Genomic DNA, 26,195 nt, shown 5'->3' with positions numbered 1-26,195 from the left:
AAAAAAAAAAAAATTGAAAACCGATACCGATATTTTCCGATATCACATTTTAATGCCGATATCGGCCGATAATATCGGACATCCCTAATTAATACGTTCTGTATTGATTGATTTATGCATGTGGATGTTGTGTGCAACGAATGTAGAACGATGAACCACACGATGCAGAATATTCCGGCTTCACTTACTACGTATTTCTACGGTGGCGTACATTGGGATCATGGAGTCGTCCGTGAGCTCCGGGTGCAGGATGCAGCCGTGGGTGTAGGCGTCCATGGGCAGCGCGTCCAGGAGCTCGCGGTACTGCTGCACGCGGCCGTGGAGCGGTGAGCCTGCGTCTGGAACCAGCTGGCCAACTGCGTCTGAAGGCAAGAGACCCACAGAGAGAGATATACAGCATTACAAAATAATAATCTAGGGGGTGCCCCAGTGGCGAACCACATAACGCGCTGAGTCGCGGCACGGCCGACCCGGGTTCGATTCCCGGACCCGTCGTTATTTGCCGAATGTCTTGCCCCCACTCTGTCTCCCGTTCCTCCTCTCTCTCTCTCTACTGGACTGCCCAGTAGTAAAAAGCGATAAACGCTAAAAAATAAATCTTAAAAAAAAATATATATATATATCTAAGGGCCGATTTTCCATATTTTATTTTATTATATTGTTTACACTGGATATTTCTTTCATATTTTTTATATTCAGATTTAATTGTATTGCCTGTATTTATTTCTTTCTTCCATTACCCTGCCCATACCTGTACCTCCCCTCCCCCCTCCCCCATGCTGCTACGACACCCACATTTCCCCCAAGGGGATCAATAAAAAGGAATATCTTATCTTATTATCTGGGCTTCGAAGCTTCGGTAGTATTTATCAGTGAACCATTGAAGCTTTGTTCTCCAAACTCAAGGTTTCAATGTGGCTGGTAAACAGAGTGTGTTCACACTGCAGACCTTAGTGTTCACTTGCTTAGATCAGTTTTTCTTTGTTCGGCAAATGAACAATAACAAAGAGCGGCGTAAAAACGTGGCGGACACTGAAGTCACAGTTTATGGTTTGATTTATAAGTTGATGTGCAGTGGAGGACAGCTCATTCATGAGCAGATGATAATGGGGGCGAGGAGGAGGTAAGAGAGCAATTTCTTTCTTTCTTTCTTTCAATATGCTTTCAAACACAGACCGGTTATGATACGTCCCCTCAAGTTTAGGACCACATATGAAAGTGGCCCAAGTCAGAATTGAAAAGATCAGATTCCATAAATATCACTATGCGCATACTGTATGTGCAGCCCACCCTGGTATAATATCCAGACTCTATCCTACGTCAAAGGTACCAATATAAATAGCATCATTTATGTCATTTAGGCTGGGGATGCTGGGGACATGTCCCCACTTTTTGAGATGGACAATCTTGTCCCCACCACTTTTCATAGCACCCCAAACGTATTATTTGTAAAAAAAACAAAAAAAAAAAACGAAATGAGAACGCCTTGAGAAGGTTTATTTACACAATGAGAGAACACACCGTACAATGCAATGTAAATATAGCAGAAACAAATCTGCGTGTCCTTCACCATATCTCCAGAACAGTTTGTCCGGTCACACTTGGTGGGTGTATTTCTGGGGACCCAAGGACATGCGGTGTTGGATTTGTTGCAATTTGGACATGTGACACGTTTGATAGTAAACGGTAGTGAGTTGTGGTGTTGGGGGGGGGGGGGGGGTCTATGACTGAACATGCTCCTCATCTTTGCTAGCTCCTCATCTTTGCTAGCTCCTCATCTTTGCTAGCTCCTCATCTTTGCTAGCTCCTCGTCTTTGCTAGCTCCTCGTCTTTGCTAGCTCCTCGTCTTTGCTAGCTCCTCGTCTTTGCTAGCTCCTCGTCTTTGCTAGCTCCTCATCTTTGCTAGCTCCTCGTCTTTGCTAGCTCCTCGTCTTTGCTAGCTCCTCATCTTTGCTAGCTCCTCATCTTTGCTAGCTCCTCATCTTTGCTAGCTCCTCATCTTTGCTAGCTCCTCGTCTTTGCTAGCTCCTCGTCTTTGCTAGCTCCTCATAGAGGGGGTGGGGGAGGGGTTATCCAGGATAGCGTCCAGCTTCTTTCTTGTTCTCCTCTCTGCAACCACTAGAACCCCCGTTGAAGGACCCGAGCCTCAGGAAGAAAGGCCTGCTTTCACCCTTCCTCCTTTTCACATCAAAAAGACCCCTAAACTGACCCCTGGAGCCCACTTCCAGAACCACTGCTGTAGAGGGCCTTGTGTTGTCCGCCCAGTACAGCTTATTGTTCAAGTGTACTCCCAGGAACGTGTAGGTCTCCACCACCTCCCCCTCCTCCCCTCAGATGGTGATGGGAATTCTGCATCTGGTCTTGCTTCGCCGGTAGTCCACCACCAGCTCCTTGATCTCGTTGAGGTTGAGCTGGAGGTGACACCACCCTCTGCACCACGGCTCTGTACTGCTCCTCATTGGCGTCCGTGATCGGAGAACCCCCCCACCCCACACACACCCACACCTCTCTGGGGCTGTTGGCCCGTGGCCTGCCTTCCAGTCTGTCCTTGTAGCTGTCCTTGGCTGCTCTAAGCTCCTTCTTCAGCTCATCTGGGACAGCCTTGGCCCCCTCAGTGTCCCCTGCTATGAAAGCCTTCTTTTTTCAATTCAGACGGGCTTAATTTACATTTACATTGAGTCATTTAGCTGAACGCTTTTATCCAAATTGACTTACAGGTTCTGTACGACAAGTCAGCAGGAAGGGTACAACTCTTTCAGCTGAGTAACAATGTTTATCAAACAGTGTTGAAACATGGGTGCTGCAGTATTGAGTGCATAGTAGTAAAGACATATTAGTATAAGTAGGTATTAATATAGACAAGGAAGATACATTTGTGGAAGAGTGCATGATAGTAGAAGACAGTAAGAAGGTTCGTTTTTTATTAATCTTTTCCTTCTTTCATTTCAGATATTGATTGGAGGCGAAAGATTGGTGGGGTTTCGGCTGTCCTAACTGTGGTGGGAAGTTCGTTCCACCATTGGGGAGCGAGGACAGAGAATAGGCGGAGCTCGGATAGGAGTGGGTCTGAGGCGGCCAGAGGATGTAGAGCGGAGGGGTCTTGAGGGTGTGTAGCTAGAGACCATTGACCGGAGGTAAGTGCTGCGCAATGTGCCAGGTCGAGGGCCTTGAAGCGGATTCATGCTTCAATGTCTCTGCTAATCCAGGGCTCGTTGTTGGGAAAGCAGCGTACCTTTTTGGTGGGTACAACGCTCTCCTCACAGAACCCCATGTAATGTAGGCAGCACGGTGGTGTAGTGGTTAACACTGTCTCCCCCTAGTGGCACGGTGGTGTAGTGGTTAACACTGTCGCCTCACAGCTAGAAGGTCCAGGCTTCGATTCCCGCTTGGGGACCAGGTTTCCGCGTTGCCAGGTAGGTGGGGTATCTCCCGGGCCTTTCTGTGTGGAGTTTGCATGTTGTCCCCCCCGTGCTCGCAAGGGTTCCCCCCCCCCCCCGATAAGATAAACCCAATGGAAAAACATGCACAACAGATCGCTAACGCTGTCACGTTCCCTGACGAAGACGGACAGGAGCACTTGGATTGGTCCCCGGGCGCGACACACGCTGCAGCCCTTATCTGCTCCCGGCTGCCCTTGGGGGGGGAAGGACAACGGGATGGGTCAATTTCATCGGCGACCCAAAATAATTGCATGTGTGTGTTCCTGTATGTGCCGCCCATAGCATGTGTGTGTGTCACTGCATGGTGAATAAAGACTTCTTCAAAAGTCCAGTTTATTATTATTATTATTACTATTATTATTATTATTATTATTATTATTATTATTATTATTATTATTATTATTATTATTATTATTATTATTATTATTATTATTATTATTATTATTATTATTATTATTATATTTATTATAATACAACAACAATAGAGTCCATCGACGTCGTCACCGTGACTATGACCGTGACCCTCCCAAGCGGGTTCCCGGGCCGTTGTTCTGAAGCCTCAGCTCCCCCCCCTCGACGTCACCAGACCCCCTCAGATACCCCCCCCCTCTCGACGTCAACAAACTAATTTGGTTTGTAAAGGGAAGAAATGGATGACTTATGGTACAGTGGGAAGTGGTTATGGACTAATTGATATGTAAATATCAAGATACTGGGTTTGTATACGCCCCTTCTTGGACATTTGATAACTGCTCTCCCTCTCTGCAGCAGTCCCCTAGTCACACATTACCAAGCCAAAGAAAACGGAGGGAAATTCAATATATATCAACTTGCCACTAACAATTTGTAGCTAGTGGTAAAGTTAGAAGCCAAACCCAAACAATTTAGGCCGTTGGTTGTAACTCAATAAGCTGTCGAGGTTAAACGTTTAAATCGTTTTTTAGAACAGGACCCAGCAGTAGGCAGCAGGGCCACAGCCAGCCAGGTGAGTGATGACAGTCTGCTCGGGGGATGTTCCAGAACCCTTGTCTTCACAGAAGGGGTGGGGGCTGCTGCGCCTGGCAGCGTTCCAGGGAGCTGAGTCATCAGTTTGCAGGGCCAGGAGGAGACTGACCCGTGGGCCCGGCGGCCAGGCGGCCAGGCACCCCGGGCCCTGGAGGTGTTCTGCCGCAACGCCGTGAATATTAGATCAGCTCCTTGGCACCAACCTGTCCCCTGCACCGCGGAAACAGAACGACCCGGGAGACACAGAACGGATCGGCCTGTGACACGAACCCGAACACCGGGGAGGACGGCGCTTCCGATTAATTGAATCTTTTGACCAAATTGAAAGAGACACCGACGGGTCAGTGCAGGTCCAGGATAAACACTGTGCCAGAGAGCGGACCGGGGCCACGGGTCAGTATCTAACGAGGACGACGCTCTGCAGCGCTGGACCCTGGAGGTCCATTAGAATAGAGGGGGCTTCTCACCAGGCATCGCCATGCATCTTAACAACAGGGTGAGGTACTGTACTTATACTTCTCAGGGGAGATTTAAAAAAAATTACTTAAAGGATCGAATAATTCACGAGTACAGTTTTGAGTAAAAAACATCAAACATTTGTTTTTTCTTTCAAAAAATTATATCTTGCAGCATATTTTAAGTTTTTCTCTCTTATATTAAAATATATTTCGTTTTTAAGAATTTGTAAGGGATGGGCAAAAATAAGCACGAGCCTATTCCCTTTTTTCCGGTCTGTGATTTGGGATTTTGTGTGTGAGCTTGCCTTGAATATGTAGTACATTTGTGATTTTTTTCCTTTTGTGAGTCCACACGGGTGTGTTTGATTTGTCTGTAAACAAGACCGAAAAATAAACATCATTCATAAAAAAAAAGAAAAAAAAGTAGCTTCAGTTAGAACTATGTTCCTCCACTCTGGTATAAAAGGATGCCTCTGCTGTGTTTCTTTTCTTCCATTCTTCTTGCTATACTGGACCCAGTGGTTGGCTGAAGCATCAAGCATCTCAGCTGCGGATGAAGGAGTTCTTCCTCTCGATTGGCCCTCGATGTCCCTCAGGCTCTTCCTGTCTCCAGCCTCCCAGGGCCGTTACATAACGGCTAATGATGCTACGGGACACGCAACCCGCAGATAACAACATGATATACATAGAGTTCTCAGAAAGAGGCTTGAATTACACCGCCAAGAAACAATGGACCCTGTTTGGCTCTTCAGTGGCCACTGCAGCTGCTTGTTGGTGTGGCTTACATTCACAGATTCTTAAAGGAAAACGCCAACATTATGGGAAATGTGCTTACTGTCTTCTCCAGGGTCAGACAAGAAGATAGATACCAATTTCCTCTCTGTGCACTCAGTATAAAGTCATCCGGCTGCAAGCTAGCCTAGCTTAAAACTCTCGAGACGTTAGTTGGCCAATGTCAAGGCTAGCCGCGATGCCACAAATAGATCCGCCATCAGCTCTATTTTCTTATCTTTCAAAATGTTCAGTTGCTATTGCATGCACTTATCTGTGTTTCATTACGCATATGAGTACATGCTTACCAACTGTTTTGCCTGTTTTATAGCAACACTACTATCACCGACATCTAAGAAGGGAGATCCCCCCTTGAACGGCCCTTCTAAGGTTTCTCTCCTCCACATTGCCTGTGGTGCATTTTTTGCTATTGCTAGGTTTTAGTGAGTTTTTCCTTACCTTCGCGTCTGTCTGGGAGTGTTGCATTTATTTTATTTATTTAATTTTTTTTTGACTTTATGGTGTTTTTGTGTTGTTCTTGATTTATTGTGATGTTTCTTGTTGACTTGTTTAAAGAAAACGTGTCCGGCCCATGGGGACATTAACGTGTGTTGTCGGGCCTTACAAATACATTTTATTTGATTTTATTTGATTTGATGCTCCATTCATTTGTGCTAAGCTAGGCTAGCTTTCTACTGAACGCACAGAGAGGTAATTGGTATCTATCTTCTTGTCTGACTCTTTTCCCATAATGTTGGCGTGTTCCTTTAAGGAATCAGATACTCTATCAGACACTATCAGATACTATATCAGATACTCTATCAGACACTATCAGATACTATATCAGATACTCTATCAGACACTATCAGATACTATATCAGATACTCTATCAGACACTCTATCAGCTACTCTATCAGCTAATCTATCAGATACTCTATCAGACACTCTAGCAGATACTATATCAGATACTCTATCAGATACTCTACTCTATCAGCTACTCTATCAGCTATTATATCAGATACTCTATCAGATACTCTATCAGATACTATATCAGTTACTCTATCAGATACTCTATCAGATACTATATCAGTTACTCTATCAGATACTCTATCAGCTATTATATCAGCTATTATATAAGCTACTCTATCAGCTACTCTATCAGCTAATCTATCAGCTACTTTATCAGACAGCTACTCTATCAGATACTCTATCAGATACTATAATAGCTATTATATAAGCTACTCTATCAGATACTCTATCAGATACTATATCAGCTATTATATAAGCTACTCTATCACACACACTCTATCAGCTAATCTATCAGCTATTATATCAGCTACTCTATCAGATACTCTATCAGACACTCTATCAGACACTCTATCAGCTACTCTATCAGACACTCTATCAGATACTCTATCAGACACTCTATCAGATACTCTATCAGATACTCTATCAGACACTCTATCAGATACTCTATCAGCTACTCTATCAGACACTCTATCAGACACTCTATCAGATACTCTATCAGATACTCTATCAGACACTCTATCAGATACTCTATCAGCTACTCTATCAGACACTCTATCAGACACTATCAGACACTCTATCAGCTACTCTATCAGACACTCTATCAGCTACTCTATCAGACACTCTATCAGACACTCTATCAGATACTCTATCAGCTACTCTATCAGACACTCTATCAGACACTCTATCAGCTACTCTATCAGATACTATATCAGACACTCTATCAGCTACTCTATCAGATACTCTATCAGACACTCTATCAGCTACTCTATCAGATACTCTATCAGATACTCTATCAGCTACTCTATCAGATACTCATTCCGGGTGGCTTCCCAAGGTAAGACACATACTGTAGCATGGAATCGCAACATTCCTGGGTTTGGTTCTGACCCTTGACCTATGGCCACGTTCACACTACCGGTCGAAGTGGCTCAAATCTGATTTCCTTTTTTTGCCTACATATGAAACAGATCAGGTTTCCATGATGCCAGTTACCCAGGTGGGGTATCTCCCAGGCCTTTCTGTGTGGAGTTTGCATGTTCTCCCCGTGCTCGCAAGGGTTTCCCCCCCCGATAAGATAAACCCAATGGAAAAACATGCACAACAACAAGATCGCTAACGCTGTGGCGTCCTTGACGAAGACGGACAGGAGCACTTGGATTGGTCCCCTGGCGCGGCTCACGTGGCGCCTGTCTGCTCCCGGCTGCCCTTGGGGGGGAAGGACGACGGGATGGGTTAATCGCAGATACGCATTGTATGCATGGTTCGCATGTGTGCCAAATGATGACCTCGGAGCAGGTCCTAAATTATTATTATTATTATTAGATGTTTTTTCTGAGCAGTGTGAGTGCAAAAATCGGATATTTTCAAATCAGATCTGGACCACTTCCACATGTGGTCCTGGATCTGATTACGTATCTGACTCCCTGGCCGTGTGACTGCAGTGTGAACTGCATGGGGAACTATTTATTATTTGTTTACATCACACTTCACTGCACTGTATCTATTTTATTTATACAATATGGTATCTCATGTATGTTCTTTATAAATGGTAAATGGTGCATTTATATAACAGCTTTTATCCAAAGCACTTTACAATTTGTTTCTCACATTTTACCCATTCACTCACTCATTCACACACGGACGGCAGAGGCAACCATGCAAGGTGCCAAAGGGAGGAGCAGGAATCGAACTGGGAACCTCCAGATTACCAGCCGAGCCACTGTTGCCCCCATTCTAAAGAGAGCAGACCTCCGTCGTCAGGAGACGAGGGGGCTGTTATTGTACTGTACCTCCCACAAAGTTTGTCTCGAGGTACTCGATGATCTGGTTGTAGTCGCTGACGATGGTGTCCCCGTGGATGAAGACGGGCACCTCCTCCCCCAGGTTCAGCCTCATGAACCAGGGCTCCTTGTGCTCCTGCAGGGGCATGCTGACGTCCCTCTCATCGCAGAGCAGACCCTTCTCATTAATGACCAGGCGCACCTGGAGAGAGACGCAAAGACAGACACAATTAGACTCATTCCTGAGGGGGTCGCATGCATGTGTGTGTGTGTGTGTGCGCGCGTTTGTGCGCGTGTGTGTGTGCGTACTGTATATGTTGTGGCAGATATCACCCCCCTTCCAATGGCTATGTGAAGGATGGGATATACTACTGCCACGGGAGGAAATTGTTTGTTTTGGTCCGTGTCGAGCTTGAACAACACCAGGCTCGTCACAATGTGAACCTAATCTTTGTGGAAAAATCAGGACACACTACCAAATGAGGACATTTTTGACATCCTGATTTGGTTTGAGTAGTTATTGTAGTGTGATGGTTAAAGTTAGGGTTAGGGTTAATTACAGAATGCATGTAAGTCTGTACGTGTGTGTGTGTGTGTGTGCGCGTGCGTGCGTGCGTGCGTGCGTGCGTGCGTGCGTGCGTGCGTGTGTGTGTGTGAGAGAGAGAGAGAGAGAGAGGGTGTCTGGTGCCAAGACAGAACTCTCTAGACGGGACTGTAATTATATTTTTTATAGTAGCACTTCAGACACTTTTAGTTTGATGAGCTGATGGTGAAACGGTAACAAGGACACAGAGGAGTGTCAGAGATGGAGAGGGAACACAACGGTATGTTTCAACATCCTCACAGCCGCCTGGGCTCTGCGTACTCCTATTTTTAGACGGTGTAATATACGCGTAGCCTACATATAAAACATAACACCGGACAGACAGCAGGTACGACACATTTCGCCCTGGCACCCATATCTGTGGCCAGCCTGCCCTCGCTTAAGATGTGTAAATAAAGTACTTATCAACCACAGGGGAAAAGGTACATATTGTATGATATGTTACAGCCATGAGTAATATATTGACATATCTACGAAAATGTACAATGTGTACATATTACAAATAAGTCATATATTGACGTATTTACGTATTTACAAATAAAATAAGTACGTGTATTACATATTAAAAAATAATTTACTTTCAATGTTTTCAGGAAACATCTGATTTCCCCTGCTGGTTTGTTCTGGACTTTCACTGATACGAAATGTAAATATATTACTAATCAATTACTTATGGCTATAACATAAGGTACATTATGTACCTTTTCCCCCCCCCTGTGGTCGATTAGTACTTTATTTATATTTTTTTATGAGGCTGCGTTGTCGTGGCTGTGTCTGATTGTATGCATAAATTTGTCATTTTGGACCTTAGGGGGTCTGTCACATAGAGACTGTCTACCATGTACCTGACACATACATAGAGACTGTCTACCATGTACCTGACACATAGAGACTGTCTACCATGTACCTGACACATAGAGACTGTCTACCATGTACCTGACACATAGAGACTGTCTACCATGTACCTGACACATACATAGAGACTGTCTACCATGTACCTGACACACACATAGAGACTGTCTACCATGTACCTGACACATAGAGACTGTCTACCATGTACCTGACACACACATAGAGACTGTCTACCATGTACCTGACACATAGAGACTGTCTACCATGTACCTGACACATAGAGACTGTCTACCATGTACCTGACACATAGAGACTGTCTACCATGTACCTGACACATAGAGACTGTCTACCATGTACCTGACACATAGAGACTGTCTACCATGTACCTGACACATAGAGACTGTCTTGTACCTGACACATAGAGTCTGTCTACCATGTACCTGACACATAGAGACTGTCTACCATGTACCTGACACATAGAGACTGTCTACCATGTACCTGACACATAGAGACTGTCTACCATGTACCTGACACATAGAGACTGTCTACCATGTACCTGACACATAGAGACTGTCTACCATGTACTTGACACATAGAGTCTGTCTACCATGTACCTGACACATAGAGACTGTCTACCATGTACCTGACACATAGAGTGTGATCCACGCCTTCATTACAACTCGGCTGGATTACTGCAATGCTCTTTATACTGGTATTGATCAGGCATCACTCCGCCGCCTACAGCTCGTCCAAAATGCGGCTGCCCGACTCCTCACTCACCAGCAATAAAAAGCATCAGCACATCACCCCAGTCCTGGCCTCACTCCACTGGCACCCCGTCCGTCCGTTACCGCATTGATTTTAAACTACTTTTAACCGTTTTTAAATCCCTAAACAGCCTGGCCCCACAGTACCTGACCGAGCTCCTGCGTCTCCACACCCCACCCAGAGCCCTAAGGTCAGCCGACCAGCTGCTGCTAAATGTCCCCAGATCGGGGCTCAAAACCAGAGGGGACACGGGCGGCTAAGTGGTGCAGTGGGCAAGGCGCTTGCCACTAATGCAGGAGATGCTGGGTTCGAGCCCAGCTCTCTGCATTGCTACCAGCTTGGCTGGTCGTTCATACTAACGCAATTGGCAGTGTTAGGGGTGGGAAGCTGGTGGGTGGGGATCGGACGTTGTGGACAGCGACTCCTACAGGTCGTTTGGTGCGCCTGCGCAGCAGAATCAGGAAGCAACGGGGGCGGCGTGTCCCTCCCACGCAGACCCTCGCCGCTGAGAGATTGCGCTGTGCAGGTGAAAAGATGCGACGGCTGCCTCCTCGTGTACCGGAGGGGACACGTGATGCAAGGCTTCGTCCACATTGCAGCCGGACAGTGGGAGGCATGGCCTAACAGCGTTCGAGACAGGGGAGGGTAGAATTGGACAATACAAAATTGGGATGGGAGAAAAATAGAAAATGGGAGAAAAAGTAGATAAAAAAAAAAAAACAGAGGGGACAGAGCCTTTTTCATAGCCGCCCCTAAACTGTGGAATAGCCTCTTCCTCAACATCAGGTCCGCCCAGACCCTCGATGTCTTTAAGTCCCGGCTAAAGACTCTGGCCTTTGACCTGGCCTGCCTCCTAGGTCATTACTTTTAGTCCTTTTATGCCTTAATTTTTTTTTTATCTGCTGCACTTTTCTTTCTTTTATTCTTCTTTTCTTTTTTATTTCTATCGGAACCCCTGCACTTATTTATATTTGCACTTTTTGCACTATTATATTTAGTAGGCTATATGTATTGTATATGTATTTATTGCTCTATGCTCTTATCTGTGAAGCACTTTGGTACAGTCACAACTGTTGTAAATATCCCCAGGCCATCAGGATGCTCAATGCCAATGACACTATGTAACAACCAGGGACCGAAACTAAAGCCCGCCGCCCGCCAGGGGCGGTCAGTTTTTACCTTTGGCGCTTGACACTTAGAGGGCTGCCCGCCGTGTGGCGTGTAGACGTGTAGTTCATAATGATACTCTTATTCTGATTGTGCGAGTACAGATTATAGCCGCTCTCGTCTTTTTTTTCTCCGCCGAGAGATCGTTAAAAAACTACAAGTCCCACATTGCACTCAAGTCAACGGTCCAATCACAGTAGAGTGACGTGACTGGTTTCATGAGAAAGAAAGCAAATGACCAATCGGAAGCTCTCATTTGGCTTGTTTACTTCCTGAAACGCCACCATTGCGATATGCGGGCTGAGCTACCGTTACTGTTTAAACAATGACCCAGTCAACTATTCACTTTTAGTTTAATACATGACGAGGCATTGTCTAACGGTATCTAGCTGGCTAGCTACTGATAGCTGCTGATATCAACAAATGCTCCAGCAATAGTCGACTCGAGTGCATAATACCTCCGTTCCCTCGTTAGCTAGCTTAGCTAGCTCACGTTAGATCTTATCTGTCCCAGTAAACTAAATTGTCTTAACGTTATCTACCGGGCTAGGAGTAGCTACAGATAGCTCCTGATATCAATGTCTTATAACATTGATTGAATGCGTATTCTAGCTGAGGGCATGTTGAATGTGATTTGACAAAGGAACCGTAACGTTATAATGTTTTTTTTATATAAAATATATATATATATTTTTTTTAATCAAAAAAATGTTGGCAGGTAAGAAATATGCTTGGCGGGTAGACTCTTCCCATCTACCCGCCACTGGCCGGTGAGTCAAAAAGTTAATTTCGCTCCCTGGTAACAACCCATCATCTACACTCACTGCACACACATCCACATGTACACACTCACTTTAAACAAACACTCACCTTATCACTCACTTTACTCACTTTAGACAATTTAACAAACAAATATTTATCTATTATTAGACATCTTCAAAAGACAGCTTAAACCCTATCTCTTTGCTCAGGCATTTAAATGAAACATCAGGGATATCCTGACACAAATTTTACTTTACCTGCACTATTCTTACCCTACCTACTTTTATACACTTCCTATCGAATTCATGTGTCGGTTCTATGCTAATTTTATCTCACTACCTCCTACGCACTGTAATTTTAAGACCACTGCTCTGTTGTAATTCAAAACTGAACTTTGTAAAGAAACTCAAGGTTAAGAGCGATGCACTGCTCTGTTTGTTCTATAAGGTAATTTAGAGTCTGTCTACCATGTACCTGACACATAGAGTCTGTCTACCATGTACCTGACACAGAGTCTGTCTACCATGTACCTGACACATAGAGTCTGTCTACCATGTACCTGACACATAGAGACTGTCTACCATGTACCTGGCACATAGAGTCTGTCTACCATGTACCTGACATATAGAGACTGTCTACCATGTACCTGACACATAGAGTCTGTCTACCATGTACCTGACACACAGAGTCTGTCTACCATGTACCTGACACATAGAGTCTGTCTACCATGTACCTGACACACATAGTCTGTCTACCATGTACTTGACACATGGACAAGCTACAACGTCCCTGCAGGCTCTCACTTGGCTACAATAGCAGATAATGAGCAATTGTATCCTTTGCAAAAATCACGATAAATGTGCTCTTCCAAGATGGAAGCTCAGGGTGTATCCTTATCGGTCTCAGTATTTCCTGTTCCCATCAGCAGAAATTTCCGGAAACAAACATAGCGCCCACTTCTGCCTGGATGCGAAAGTCCACCTTAAAAGTATGTTGTATGTAGTCGCCATGAATGATCATTGCATTTATATAACGCTTTTCTAGACATTCAAAGCGCTTTACAATGTAGGGTGGACATTTCCCCCTTCACCACCACTGTGTAGCACCAACCTTGAGCTATGCAGGCTCAATGGCTGCCATACACTGGCACCAGGCACACATCACACTACACAATGGCTGAAAGGCTCAGGAGACAGGGGTTGATATCAGCCAATTAAGGAGGAGGGATGATTAGGTGGCCTTGATGTCAGAGACCTGATTGGTAATTTGGCCAGGAACGTCTGGGAACCCCCTACTCTTAGCGATAGGCGCCCTGGGTGCTTTAATTCAGTCAGAACCTCAGTTTAACGTTTCATCTGAAGGACGGCACTTGTGACTGTACGGTGGGTGTCCATATCACTGTAACAGGGGCATTGTTACTGCCAGGTCCAGAGGACAGAGTGTCTCCCTGCTGGACAACAACACCACCAGGTCCAGAGGACAGAGTGCTCCCTGCTGGACAACAACACCACCAGGTCCAGAGGACAGAGTGCTCCCTGCTGGACAACAACAACACCACCAGGTCCAGAGGACAGAGTGCTCCCTGCTGGACAACAACACCACCACCAGGTCCAGAGGACAGAGTGTCTCCCTGCTGGACAACAACACCACCAGGTCCAGAGGACAGAGTGTCTCCCTGCTGGACAACAACACCACCAGGTCCAGAGGACAGAGTGCTCCCTGCTGGACAACAACACCACCACCAGGTCCAGAGGACAGAGTGTCTCCCTGCTGGACAACAACAACACCACCAGGTCCAGAGGACAGAGTGTCTCCCTGCTGGACAACAACAACACCACCAGGTCCAGAGGACAGAGTGTCTCCCTGCTGGACAACAACAACACCAGGTCCAGAGGACAGAGTGTCTCCCTACTGGACAACAACACCACCACCAGGTCCAGAGGACAGAGTGTCTCCCTGCTGGACAACAACAACACCACCAGGTCCAGAGGACAGAGTGTCTCCCTGCTGGACAACAACACCACCAGGTCCAGAGGACAGAGTGCTCCCTGCTGGACAACAACAACACCAGGTCCAGAGGACAGAGTGTCTCCCTGCTGGACAACAACACCACCAGGTCCAGAGGACAGAGTGTCTCCCTGCTGGACAACAACACCACCAAGTCCAGAGGACAGAGTGTCTCCCTGCTGGACAACAACAACACCACCAGGTCCAGAGGACAGAGTGTCTCCCTGCTGGACAACACCACCACCAGGTCCAGAGGACAGAGTGTCTCCCTGCTGGACAACAACACCACCACCAGGTCCAGAGGACAGAGGGCTCCCTGCTGGACAACAACACCACCAGGTCCAGAGGACAGAGTGTCTCCCTGCTGGACAACAACAACACCACCAGGTCCAGAGGACAGAGTGTCTCCCTGCTGGACAACACCACCACCAGGTCCAGAGGACAGAGTGTCTCCCTGCTGGACAACAACACCACCACCAGGTCCAGAGGACAGAGGGCTCCCTGCTGGACAACAACACCACCAGGTCCAGAGGACAGAGTGTCTCCCTGCTGGACAACAACACCACCAGGTCCAGAGGACAGAGTGTCTCCCTGCTGGACAACAACACCACCAGGTCCAGAGGACAGAGTGCTCCCTGCTGGACAACAATACCACCAGGTCCAGAGGACAGAGTGCTCCCTGCTGGACAACAACACCACCAGGTGCAGAGGACAGAGTGTCTCCCTGCTGGACAACAATAACACCACCAGGTCCAGAGGACAGAGTGTCTCCCTGCTGGACAACAACACCACCAGGTCCAGAGGACAGAGTGTCTCCCTGCTGGACAACAACACCAATTTCCGACAAAGGCCTTGACCGGGACTCAAACCGGTCATCTTCCGATCATGAGTCCGGAGCTCTACCCATGTAGCCAGCCACACTGCCGAACAATGTACACTACACTCCATATGTGCTTTGGATAAAAGCGTCAGCTAAATGACTAAATGTAAATGTAAAATGTGCTGAATAGTATTCTCTTACAGTATGTAGTAGGCTGTATAGAACATACCTTATGAATGTAGAACATACTAGTAATTTGGACATGGGATTCACTTATGACCAGGCATCTCATGTGCAATGGGTGGTTGACATCGGGTGTGACATCTCCAGTGAAGTTAAGGGTTAAAGGTGACATCTCCAGTGAAGTTAAGGGTTAAATGTGACATCTCCAGTGAAGTTAGGGGTTAAAGGTGACATCTCCAGTGAAGTTAGGGGTTAAAGGTGACATCTCCAGTGAAGTTAGGGGTTAAAGGTGACATCTCCAGTGAAGTTAGGGGTTAAATGTGACATCTCCAGTGAAGTTAGGGGTTAAAGGTGACATCTCCAGTGAAGTTAGGGGTTAAAGGTGACATCTCCAGTGAAGTTAGGGGTTAAATGTGACATCTCCAGTGAAGTTAGGGGTTAAAGGTGACATCTCCAGTGAAGTTAGGGGTTAAATGTGACATCTCCAGTGAAGTTAGGGGTTAAAGGTGACATCTCCAGTGAAGTTAGGGGTTAAAGGTGACATCTCCAGTGAAGTTAGGGGTTAAAGGTGACATCTCCAGTGAAGTTAGGGGTTAAAGGTGACATCTCCAGTGAAGTTAGGGGTTAAAGGTGACATCTCCAGTGAAGTTAGGGGTTAAATGTGACATCTCCAGTGAAGTTAGGGGTTAAATGTGACATCTCCAGTGAAGTTAGGGGTTAAAGGTGACATCTCCAGTGAAGTTAAGTTAAGGGTTAAATGTAACATCTCCAGTGAAGTTAAGTTAAGGGTTAAAGGTGACATCTCCAGTGAAGTTAAGTTAAGGGTTAAATGTGACATCTCCAGTGAAGTTAAGGGTTAAATGTGACATCTCCAGTGAAGTTAAGTTAAGGGTTAAATGTGACATCTCCAGTGAAGTTAAGTTAAGGGTTAAAGGTGACATCTCCAGTGAAGTTAGGGGTTAAAGGTGACATCTCCAGTGAAGTTAAGGGTTAAATGTGACATCTCCAGTGAAGTTAAGTTAAGGGTTAAAGGTGACATCTCCAGTGAAGTTAAGTTAAGGGTTAAAGGTGACATCTCCAGTGAAGTTAGGGGTTAAAGGTAACATCTCCAGTGAAGTTAGGGGTTAAAGGTGACATCTCCAGTGAAGTTAGGGGTTAAAGGTGACATCTCCAGTGAAGTTAGGGGTTAAAGGTGACATCTCCAGTGAAGTTAGGGGTTAAATGTGACATCTCCAGTGAAGTTAGGGGTTAAATGTGACATCTCCAGTGAAGTTAGGGGTTAAATGTGACATCTCCAGTGAAGCGCTGCTTTCCACAGGGACCCGAAACATCACACTTGCATAAAGACGAAGACGACTTTTTCTTATGACCTCTGACCTCTGGGTATCCACAATTCATAAAAAGGTGACGGTGGGGATGTGGGTTTAATTCTTTTTTAGTTCCTTTTTTCAAGGAACAGTTCAAACGCCCACATGATCCAGACCATAACTATCACACCTGGGGAGGAGAGAGACTGACGACCAGATCACTATCAGAGACACACACAGCGCTCTCTGTACTCTGTTAATAGTAGTGCTGGGTTCAAAAGGTAGATTTCCCGATTCGGAATCGATCTTCATTTGAATGAGCGATTATCGATTCATAAATCCTGAGATCTATCTTTTTTTGTTTTACCCGCAATTTAGTCGTTATGCTTATGCCAATTCCATTCCTGGTCGTTGCGCGCATTGCCCCCACTGTCGGTCTGGGAAGGGTGTAGACCCAGGGGTCTGCAATTAAGTTTGGCCTTGGGCCACATTATGTGGCTGGCCAGAACCAAAAACAATATATTGATAGTGAAAAAAATTTAACTCTGTGACAGACCGCCTTATAACTAAGACATACTGTACATTTGTGGCAGAGGCAGAAAATGGATCAAAATAAATTTGCTGCATACAGTAGGTGGCATAATAAACTGTAAACGAGCAGTTTTTTCTACTTTCCATTCCGTTAGACGGTTCCTTAAACCATTGAATCGGAAATCGAATCGAATCGGGACCTTGTCAATCGTAAACGAATCGTTTTTGGGAAATCAGTGGCGATACCCAGCCCTAGAGTTAGGAGGAACAGCTAACAGGAAGTGACATGGGAGAAATAAACAAACACTTGTAACCGACCGTAATGTACCAGAATGTGGACCCAAGAGCAGACAGACATGCAGGGATGTGGACCCAAGAGCAGACAGACAGGAATGTGGACCCAAGAGCAGACAGACAGACAGACAGACAGACAGACAGACAGACAGACAGACAGACAGACAGACAGACAGACAGACAGACAGACAGACAGACAGACAGACAGACAGACAGACAGACAGGAAGGTGGCCCAAAGAGCAGACAGACAAGGCAGGATGCAGATGACAATGCAAAACACAACTCAGGAGATTTAATGAAAGCAGGCAGGCAGGTACAGGCAGGTACAGGCAGGTACAGGACTTTACAGTTCTATACTGTGCTATGGTTTGAGCTAAAACTGTGCTATGGTTTGGGCTAAAACTGTGCTATGGTTTGGGCTAAAATTGTGCTAAGGTTTGAGCTAAAACTGTGCTATGATTTGGGCTAAAACTGTGCTATGGTTTGGGCTAAAATTGTGCTAAGGTTTGAGCTAAAACTGTGCTATGGTTTGGGCTAAAACTGTGCTATGGTTTGGGCTAAAACTGTGCTATGGTTTGGGCTAAAATTGTGCTAAGGTTTGGGCTAAAACTGTGCTATGGTTTGGGCTAAAATTGTGCTAAGGTTTGGGCTAAAACTGTGCTATGGTTTGGGCTAAAACTGTGCTAAGGTTTGAGGTTTGGGCTAAAACTGTGCTATGGTTTGGGCTAAAACTGTGGTAAGTTTTGCGCTTACCCGCTTGAGCTGGGTAGTTGAGATCCATTACAAGTGGTATAAGAAATAAAATAAACGCAAACCAGGGACCATGGAGATCTATTAGCAGGAACAAGGCGAGTGATTGGAGATAACACTTGCTGGCGGAGTTTAGCCTCAGAGGGGAGAGGGGTGGCTTTTCTACATGGCCAGACATGGTTTAATGGAAGAAAACAACTGTGAGAATGATTTAGTAGCATAAGCAGAGTGATTACAGCATAGCAGCTCCACTGGAAGCACAAAGGGACTTGGCTACTTAGCGCAATACAAATAAAAAAGGTATGAAGGCAGTCTCAGTGGCACAGATGAGACTTTTGAGATCTGAAGTACGTCCTACAGTTGTTATGAAAACATAAAATGCTTCAGTCTACATTATACTGTATGCTGGATTTCTCTCAGTTACATCACCTCATCACCGGGATCACAGTAGCAGCAAACAGTTCACTATCTGCGGAAACCCGGGGGAGATCATGTAATCGGCCCTGTGTGTCTGTGTGTCATGTCTGTCCACAGCAAATGTAGACAAAAGACAGGGCTGATTTGGATGAAATGTCGCACATAGGCTGACAGCAGATCGGCGACCTGAATTCTGGAATATCTTTCAAGTTGGACGATGACAAGTATTTTATTTTAATACATTTCCATCATTGGTAGACTAGTGACTGTCACTAGGCTACTGTCTGTCTGTTGTCCTTGGTAGACTAGTGACTAGGCTACTGTCTGTCAGCTGTCCTTGGTAGACTAGTGACTAGGCTACTGTCTGTCGGCTGTCCTTGGTAGACTAGTCACTAGGCTACTGTCTGTCGGCTGTCCTTGGTAGACTAGTCACTAGGCTACTGTCTGTCAGCTGTCCTTGGTAGACTAGTGACTAGGCTACTGTCTGTCAGCTGTCCTTGGTAGACTAGTCACTAGGCTACTGTCTGTCAGCTGTCCTTGGTAGACTAGTCACTAGGCTACTGTCTGTCGGCTGTCCTTGGTAGACTAGTGACTAGGCTACTGTCTGTCAGCTGTCCTTGGTAGACTAGTCACTAGGCTACTGTCTGTCAGCTGTCCTTGGTAGACTAGTCACTAGGCTACTGTCTGTCGGCTGTCCTTGGTAGACTAGTGACTAGGCTACTGTCTGTCAGCTGTCCTTGGTAGACTAGTCACTAGGCTACTGTCTGTCAGCTGTCCTTGGTAGACTAGTCACTAGGCTACTGTCTGTCGGCTGTCCTTGGTAGACTAGTCACTAGGCTACTGTCTGTCGGCTGTCCTTGGTAGACTAGTCACTAGGCTACTGTCTGTCAGCTGTCCTTGGTAGACTAGTCACTAGGCTACTGTCTGTCGGCTGTCCTTGGTAAGCTAGTGACTTGTCCTTGGTAAGCTAGTGACTTGTCCTCGGTAGTCTAGTGACTTGTCCTTGGTAGTCTAGTGACTTGTCCTCGGTAGGCTAGTGACTTGTCCTTGGTAAGCTAGTGACTTGTCCTTGGTAGTCTAGTGACTTGTCCTTGGTAGGCTAGTGACTTGTCCTTGGTAGACTAGTGACTTGTCCTTGGTAGTCTAGTGACTTGTCCTCGGTAGTCTAGTGACTTGTCCTCGGTAGTCTAGTGACTTGTCCTTGGTAAGCTAGTGACTTGTCCTTGGTAGTCTAGTGACTTGTCCTTGGTAGACTAGTGACTTGTCCTTGGTAGACTAGTGACTTGTCCTTGGTAGGCTAGTGACTTGTCCTCGGTAGGCTAGTGACTTGTCCTTGGTAGTCTAGTGACTTGTCGACACAGTTGGGCTTTTCTTTTCTTTCCTGCAAACAGTGGATGATCTCTGTGTATGTAGCGCGAGTGTGTGTTTGGATACCAGTAATTATAGTCAACGGTAATAGATGGTGTCTGCATTACTTAAATATTGTATGGTTTGTTTGCTCGATGAGAGAGAAGACATGTGGTGGAGATGTGACCGTGACCTTTCTAGTTACATAATGCTTTCAGTCATCATAACCTCACAATAACACCAAGGGCTTCAGCAGTTTGTTTGTAAAGGTTGCAGCTTAATAAGCTCCCATACATTTTCTTATTGACAGTGTCTACCTTTCTTATCTTTCTTTGTTTGTTTTTTTTGTTTGTTACATTTGTTACATTTCTTCTGTATGTATGTGTGTATGTATCATAAATACATAATTATTACACTGTAATTTCACAAAGAGCAAATTCATACACAATGACACCTACCTATGTATACACCTCCATACTGTATATAAATATAAAGCTAAAAAAGAAGAAAACCTTCAAAAAAAGGGGCCGCACACTCCTCAGGACTGATCTTGCTTTTTTATTTGTTTGGTGCACAACGCGTTTCGCTTCCGCTTCCTCAGGTGCTAAGCGGAAGCGAAACGCGTTGTGCACCAAACAAATAAAAAAGCAAAATCAGTCTATATCTATATCTGCACATATCCCTTACCTACTCTTACTAGGTACGCTGCTGTCCAGTATGACATAGCAGCACCATAGTGTATCACTCTACATATTAATACTAAAACTCTGTACATACATCTGATTAGCACTATTACTCAGTAGTACTCATTTATATATTTTGTACCCAGTTTAATAACCTGTACATTGTATATTACTATAGCACTTTACTGTTATATTTGCACTCTGGTTGGATGTCAAACTTATTTTTTCGTTGTACTGTGCTTGTGCTGTATGATGACTGATGATGACAATAGATTTTAATCTAATCTAATCTAATATTTCTTACAGTCACATCACAGTCTTAATTGCAATTGTTCTGTAACTCTGTCAAAGTTGAGTGACCTCCTGTATGTCTACTGACCACACTGACACGCTGTTCTTAACAGCAGAAAGTTAGCAGCTCAGTAGAGCAGCTGTGAAGGTGTAAATCTCTTCAGAATGCCATCAGCACTGTATCGATCCGCCGAGAGGCTTCTTCCAATCACGCTATCATTCTGACTGAGGCATCAACCTCCACCACCTGTCTCCATCTATATCTTTCTCTATATCATCTCTGTTGTGCTCACAGTGCATCACTCGTGGCTCCGTCGGATGAATATGCACTCGTCTCAAGACCAGCTTGTAGGGCCAGACTATGTTGATTGATTGATTGATTGATTGATTGATTGAAAACTTTATTAACAGATTGCAGAATGGGTACAGTACAGTACAGCTCAATACATACAATTGTTAAGGGGATGCAGACCAGAGAAAGACTTTCGTCTTGTTTACATCAGGGTCCCCCATTTTCAATTCATCATAACATATATGACATACACGACATACAGATAGACATGTCATAATACACTTTTGAAGACAGTATGTACAGTAGGTATATATACAGTAGGCACATTAGGTACAGTAGGTATATATACATTAGGTACAGTAGGTCTATATACCGTAGGTACATTAGGTACAGTATGGCTGTATACAGTAAGTACAGTATGTGTATATACAGTAAGTACAGTAGGTATATACACAGTAAGTACAGTAGGTCTGTATACCGTAAGTACAGCATGTGTGTATATATACAGTAAGTACAGTAGGTCTGTATACAGTAAGTACAGTATGTGTATATACAGTAAGTACAGTAAGTCTGTATACAGTAAGTACAATATAAGTACAGTAGGTATGTATACAGTAAGTACAGTATGTTTCTATACATTAGTACAGTAGGTCTGTATACAGTAAGTACAGTATGTTTCTATACAGTAAGTACAGTATGTGTCTATACAGTAAGTACAGTCGGTGTGTATGCGGTAAGTATGGTATGCCTGTATACAGTAAGTACAGTATGTATATACAGTAAGTACAGTATGTCTATATACAGTAGTTACATTATGTACAGTAGGTGTATATATACAGTAAGTACAGTAGGTCTGCATACAGAGGATATGCAACAGCACACCAGATGTCTTCATATGGCCTTCATGGGTTTCTAAACTGATTCTCTAAATATCTGATGACAGTGGGTCTCCTGACAACCATTGATGTTTGTTGTTCAGTTAGATAAGAGCGTCAACAGTATCCTCCTTGCCAAACCTATCTCTCCTCTTTGCCAACAGAAAAAAGCACTGCAAAGGCTTTTGTTTAGTTCTTCTTCCCCCCATAAAGAAGGTCAAGTGCTTTGCATATCACAAACGATTCACAAAACACAACAAACATATGTCTCGGGAAATTATGTTGAAAGTATTCACTGAGGTACAGCTGTTTTTCTTATCATATAAAAAGGCAATCCCACAATGCCGTTCAAACCACAGGTCAGCTTAGATGTCAACCAACACTGTGCAACAATTTGGCTAAAAGAAATGTTTGTCATGAAATATTAGTGTGCAGCAATATGCCTAATCTTCAAATACTTCTCCATAAGAACTCTTAGACCTTATCACCAGTGGTAACTAGATTTCTTTTTTTAACGACATACATAATTCTCTAGTCATTCATGATTCCCTGAACTCAGCAATATAACACACTTACAGAGAATAATAGAGTAAACCACACCAAATGCAGTATTAACCCTCGAGTCAACCTTTAAAAGAATCACACCTTTAGCCATTTGACAAAAACTGCGATCTCAGTAAAAACATATCCTTTTCAGGTATTGTTAAATAAAAATCATGAATATCATTATTAACTTCAGTCCTCACCATACATATCGAATATTTATTCATTTTCAGGATTAAAAAAAATTATTAGGGTTAGGGGGTTAGGGTTAGGTTAGGGTTATTTTTTTGGGTTAGGGCTAACCCTAACCCTAACCCCCTAACCCTAACCCCCAAAAAACAATGCACAAACTACCTCTTGGAAGCCTCATCCATCCTTTTATCATGTTACTTATGAATCATTCTAATTTTAAACTGTACAGGCCGTGTATTCAAAAAAAATATTTAACATGGGAGTCAACCTGTTCATTTCTGCGACTAGGGTGGAAGGTGTGACCAGTGACCACGTGCTTAATAGTGATTTTTGAAAGGAAAAAAAACATGGATTATTGTAATGTGACTCAAAGATGTGATACTGAGCTACTTTCCTGGCATATACATAAAATATAGCCAACGCTATACATATTTTTTTTTTAAACCAGGTGAAAAAAAGGCTATTTGACGAGAATTGCGACAATGGTGACTGGAGGGTTAAAAGGGAAAATTCACCCTAAAATATCATTCACATGCTATCTCTATAATACTGTGAGCTCTGTTTAAACATGTCGAAATGAACACGTCTCTGAAAACCAGAGAGGCGGGACTCTAGTAGGGCTGTCTTAAATACTTCGAAGCTTCGTTCGATGGCACAAGCTTCGAACATCCAAAATCTTGCGCCTCCATTCCAATGAAATGAACGCAAGCGGCGCCTCGACTCCACCTCTCTACAACAAGCACGTGGAGATTATCTGTGTTGAAAACAACAAGGACATGTGCAGCAGACATGTCGACGAAGAAGTCATCAGACGTGTGGTTACACTTTAAAATATGCAAAGACAATGCCCAAAAAGCCGAGTGCCAGATATGCCAGAAGAAAATGGCATATCACAACTCTACAACAACTTTGTCAAATCACCTCAAAAACGTAAGTATCGTTGTACACGACGGCGACGCCACACAAAACATTAATAAGGCTATGCCTATGCTGCTATGACTAATGTGTTACCAAGTTGGCTAATTTAATTGTAATCATCTGCTTTTGTAGGTGCATTGTCTGATATAATTATAAATTATAAATTAAATATAATATAATTGTTTGCTTGATAGACGAAGGTTGCAACATAATTATGTAATGTCATGTCGTTGGCTGTGAGAGCAGCCCCACTGCACCCAGGCAGCGCAGCCGAGTGAAACCTTGTTGGCTGCGTCACAGTCACGAAAGGGGCTACTTAATTAATTAATCCAATCCACTTTATTTATAGAGCACATTTAAAAACAACAAAGTGTACCAAAGTGCTGTACAAGTCCCATAACATAAGATTAAAAAAATATATATTATAATGATTTTTTTTTCTTCGAAGCTTCGAATTAAAATCGAAGCTCGGCCCCGAAGCTTCGATTGCCAAAAAAAGCTTCGAAGGTCAGCCCTAGACTCTAGTGATGATGTCAAAGACCGATCCTGGAGCTGTCCCAGAGACAAGGACCAGAGGAGTGAACTCCCAGGACACTATGACTGTACCCATGGTGATTTCACTGGGAAATGGGTAAGTGTTCTGCTTCAGAGCTGAAAGCCCCGCATATATACAACTCATTTGGATGGAATGGAATATCTCAGAATAAATCTGTATGAGCCACAAAGTCACTGATTTATTGTCATTGGACCAACTCCAACTGTGACATCACAAATTCAAGTCTCGATGCTCTGATTCCCAGCTTAGGGAGACAGTTGTCTATAGACGGTTTATAGATATTGGCTGAACTTTCCAAGATGACTGAAATAGGGCAATACATACGGCCTGGGCAATAAATCAAACCAAGGCATCCTCAATTTGAAGTTAAATAAATGCATGATGTTTCCAAAGTCAATGAGTAATCGTATTAAATAATCACGATTTCAATATTGACCAAAATAATCGTGATTATGATTTTTGCCATAATGGAGCAGTCCTAAAAATGTGTATTCTGCTTTTCCCTTTAACCCTTTCACTACTACACTACAGATGGTTAACGCTTTCACTACCACACTACAGAAGGTTACCACACTACAGAAGGTTAACCTTTCACTACCACACTACAGAAGGTTACCACACTACAGAAGGTTAACCTTTCACTACCACACTACAAAGAGTTAACCCTTTCACTACCACACTATAGAAGGTTAACCCTTTCACTACCACACTACAAAGTATTAACGCTTTCACTACAAACACTACAAAGGGTTAACCCTTTCACTACCACACTACAGAAGGTTAACCTTTCACTACCACACTACAAAGAGTTAACCCTTTCACTACCACACTATAGAAGGTTAACCCTTTCACTACCACACTACAAAGTATTAACGCTTTCACTACAAACACTACAAAGGGTTAACCCTTTCACTACCACACTACAGAAGGTTAACCTTTCACTACCACACTACAAAGAGTTAACCCTTTCACTACCACACTATAGAAGGTTAACCCTTTCACTACCACACTACAAAGTATTAACGCTTTCACTACAAACACTACAAAGGGTTAACCCTTTCACTACCACACTACAAAGGGTTAACGCTTTCACTACCACACTACAGAAGGTTAACCCTTTCACTACCACACTACAGAAGGTTAACCTTTCACTACCACACTACAGAAGGTTAACCTGTCACTACCACACTACAGAATGTTAACTCTTTCACTGCCACACTACAGAAGGTTAACCTTTCACTACCACACTACAGAAGGTTAACCTTTCACTACCACACTACATAAGCTTAACCCTTTCACTACCACACTACAGAAGGTTAACCTTTCACTACCACACTACAGAATGTTAACCCTTTCACTACCACACCACAGAAGCTTAACCCTTTCACTACCACACTACAGAAGCTTAACCCTTTCACTACCACACTACAGAAGGTTAACCCTTTCACTACCACACTACAGACGGTTAACCCTTCCACTACCACACTACAGAAGGTTAACCCTTTCACTACCACACTACAGAAGCGTAACCCTTTCACTACCACACTACAG

At 44.2% G+C, this 26,195-nt stretch overlaps 1 protein-coding gene across 1 annotated transcript in view; it reads right to left on the bottom strand.

Moving 5' to 3' along the window:
* The window catches only part of gdap1l1 (ganglioside induced differentiation associated protein 1-like 1), a gene marked incomplete at both ends in the record, with an annotated part of 47,573 nt that overhangs the window by 19,711 nt on the left and 1,667 nt on the right, over positions 1-26,195 (bottom strand). The window contains 2 exons of the mRNA XM_084332932.1: positions 189-362; positions 8,494-8,686. Of these exons, the coding sequence (XP_084189058.1) occupies positions 189-362; positions 8,494-8,686 (367 nt within the window). The remainder of the gene's footprint in view (positions 1-188; positions 363-8,493; positions 8,687-26,195) is intronic.

The sequence above is a fragment of the Notolepis coatsorum genome (genome assembly GCF_963971535.1).
Source record: "Notolepis coatsorum genome assembly, chromosome: 17".
NCBI classification, from domain to species: Eukaryota; Metazoa; Chordata; class Actinopteri; order Aulopiformes; family Paralepididae; genus Notolepis; species Notolepis coatsorum.
This window is presented reverse-complemented; position numbering and strand designations above follow the sequence as displayed.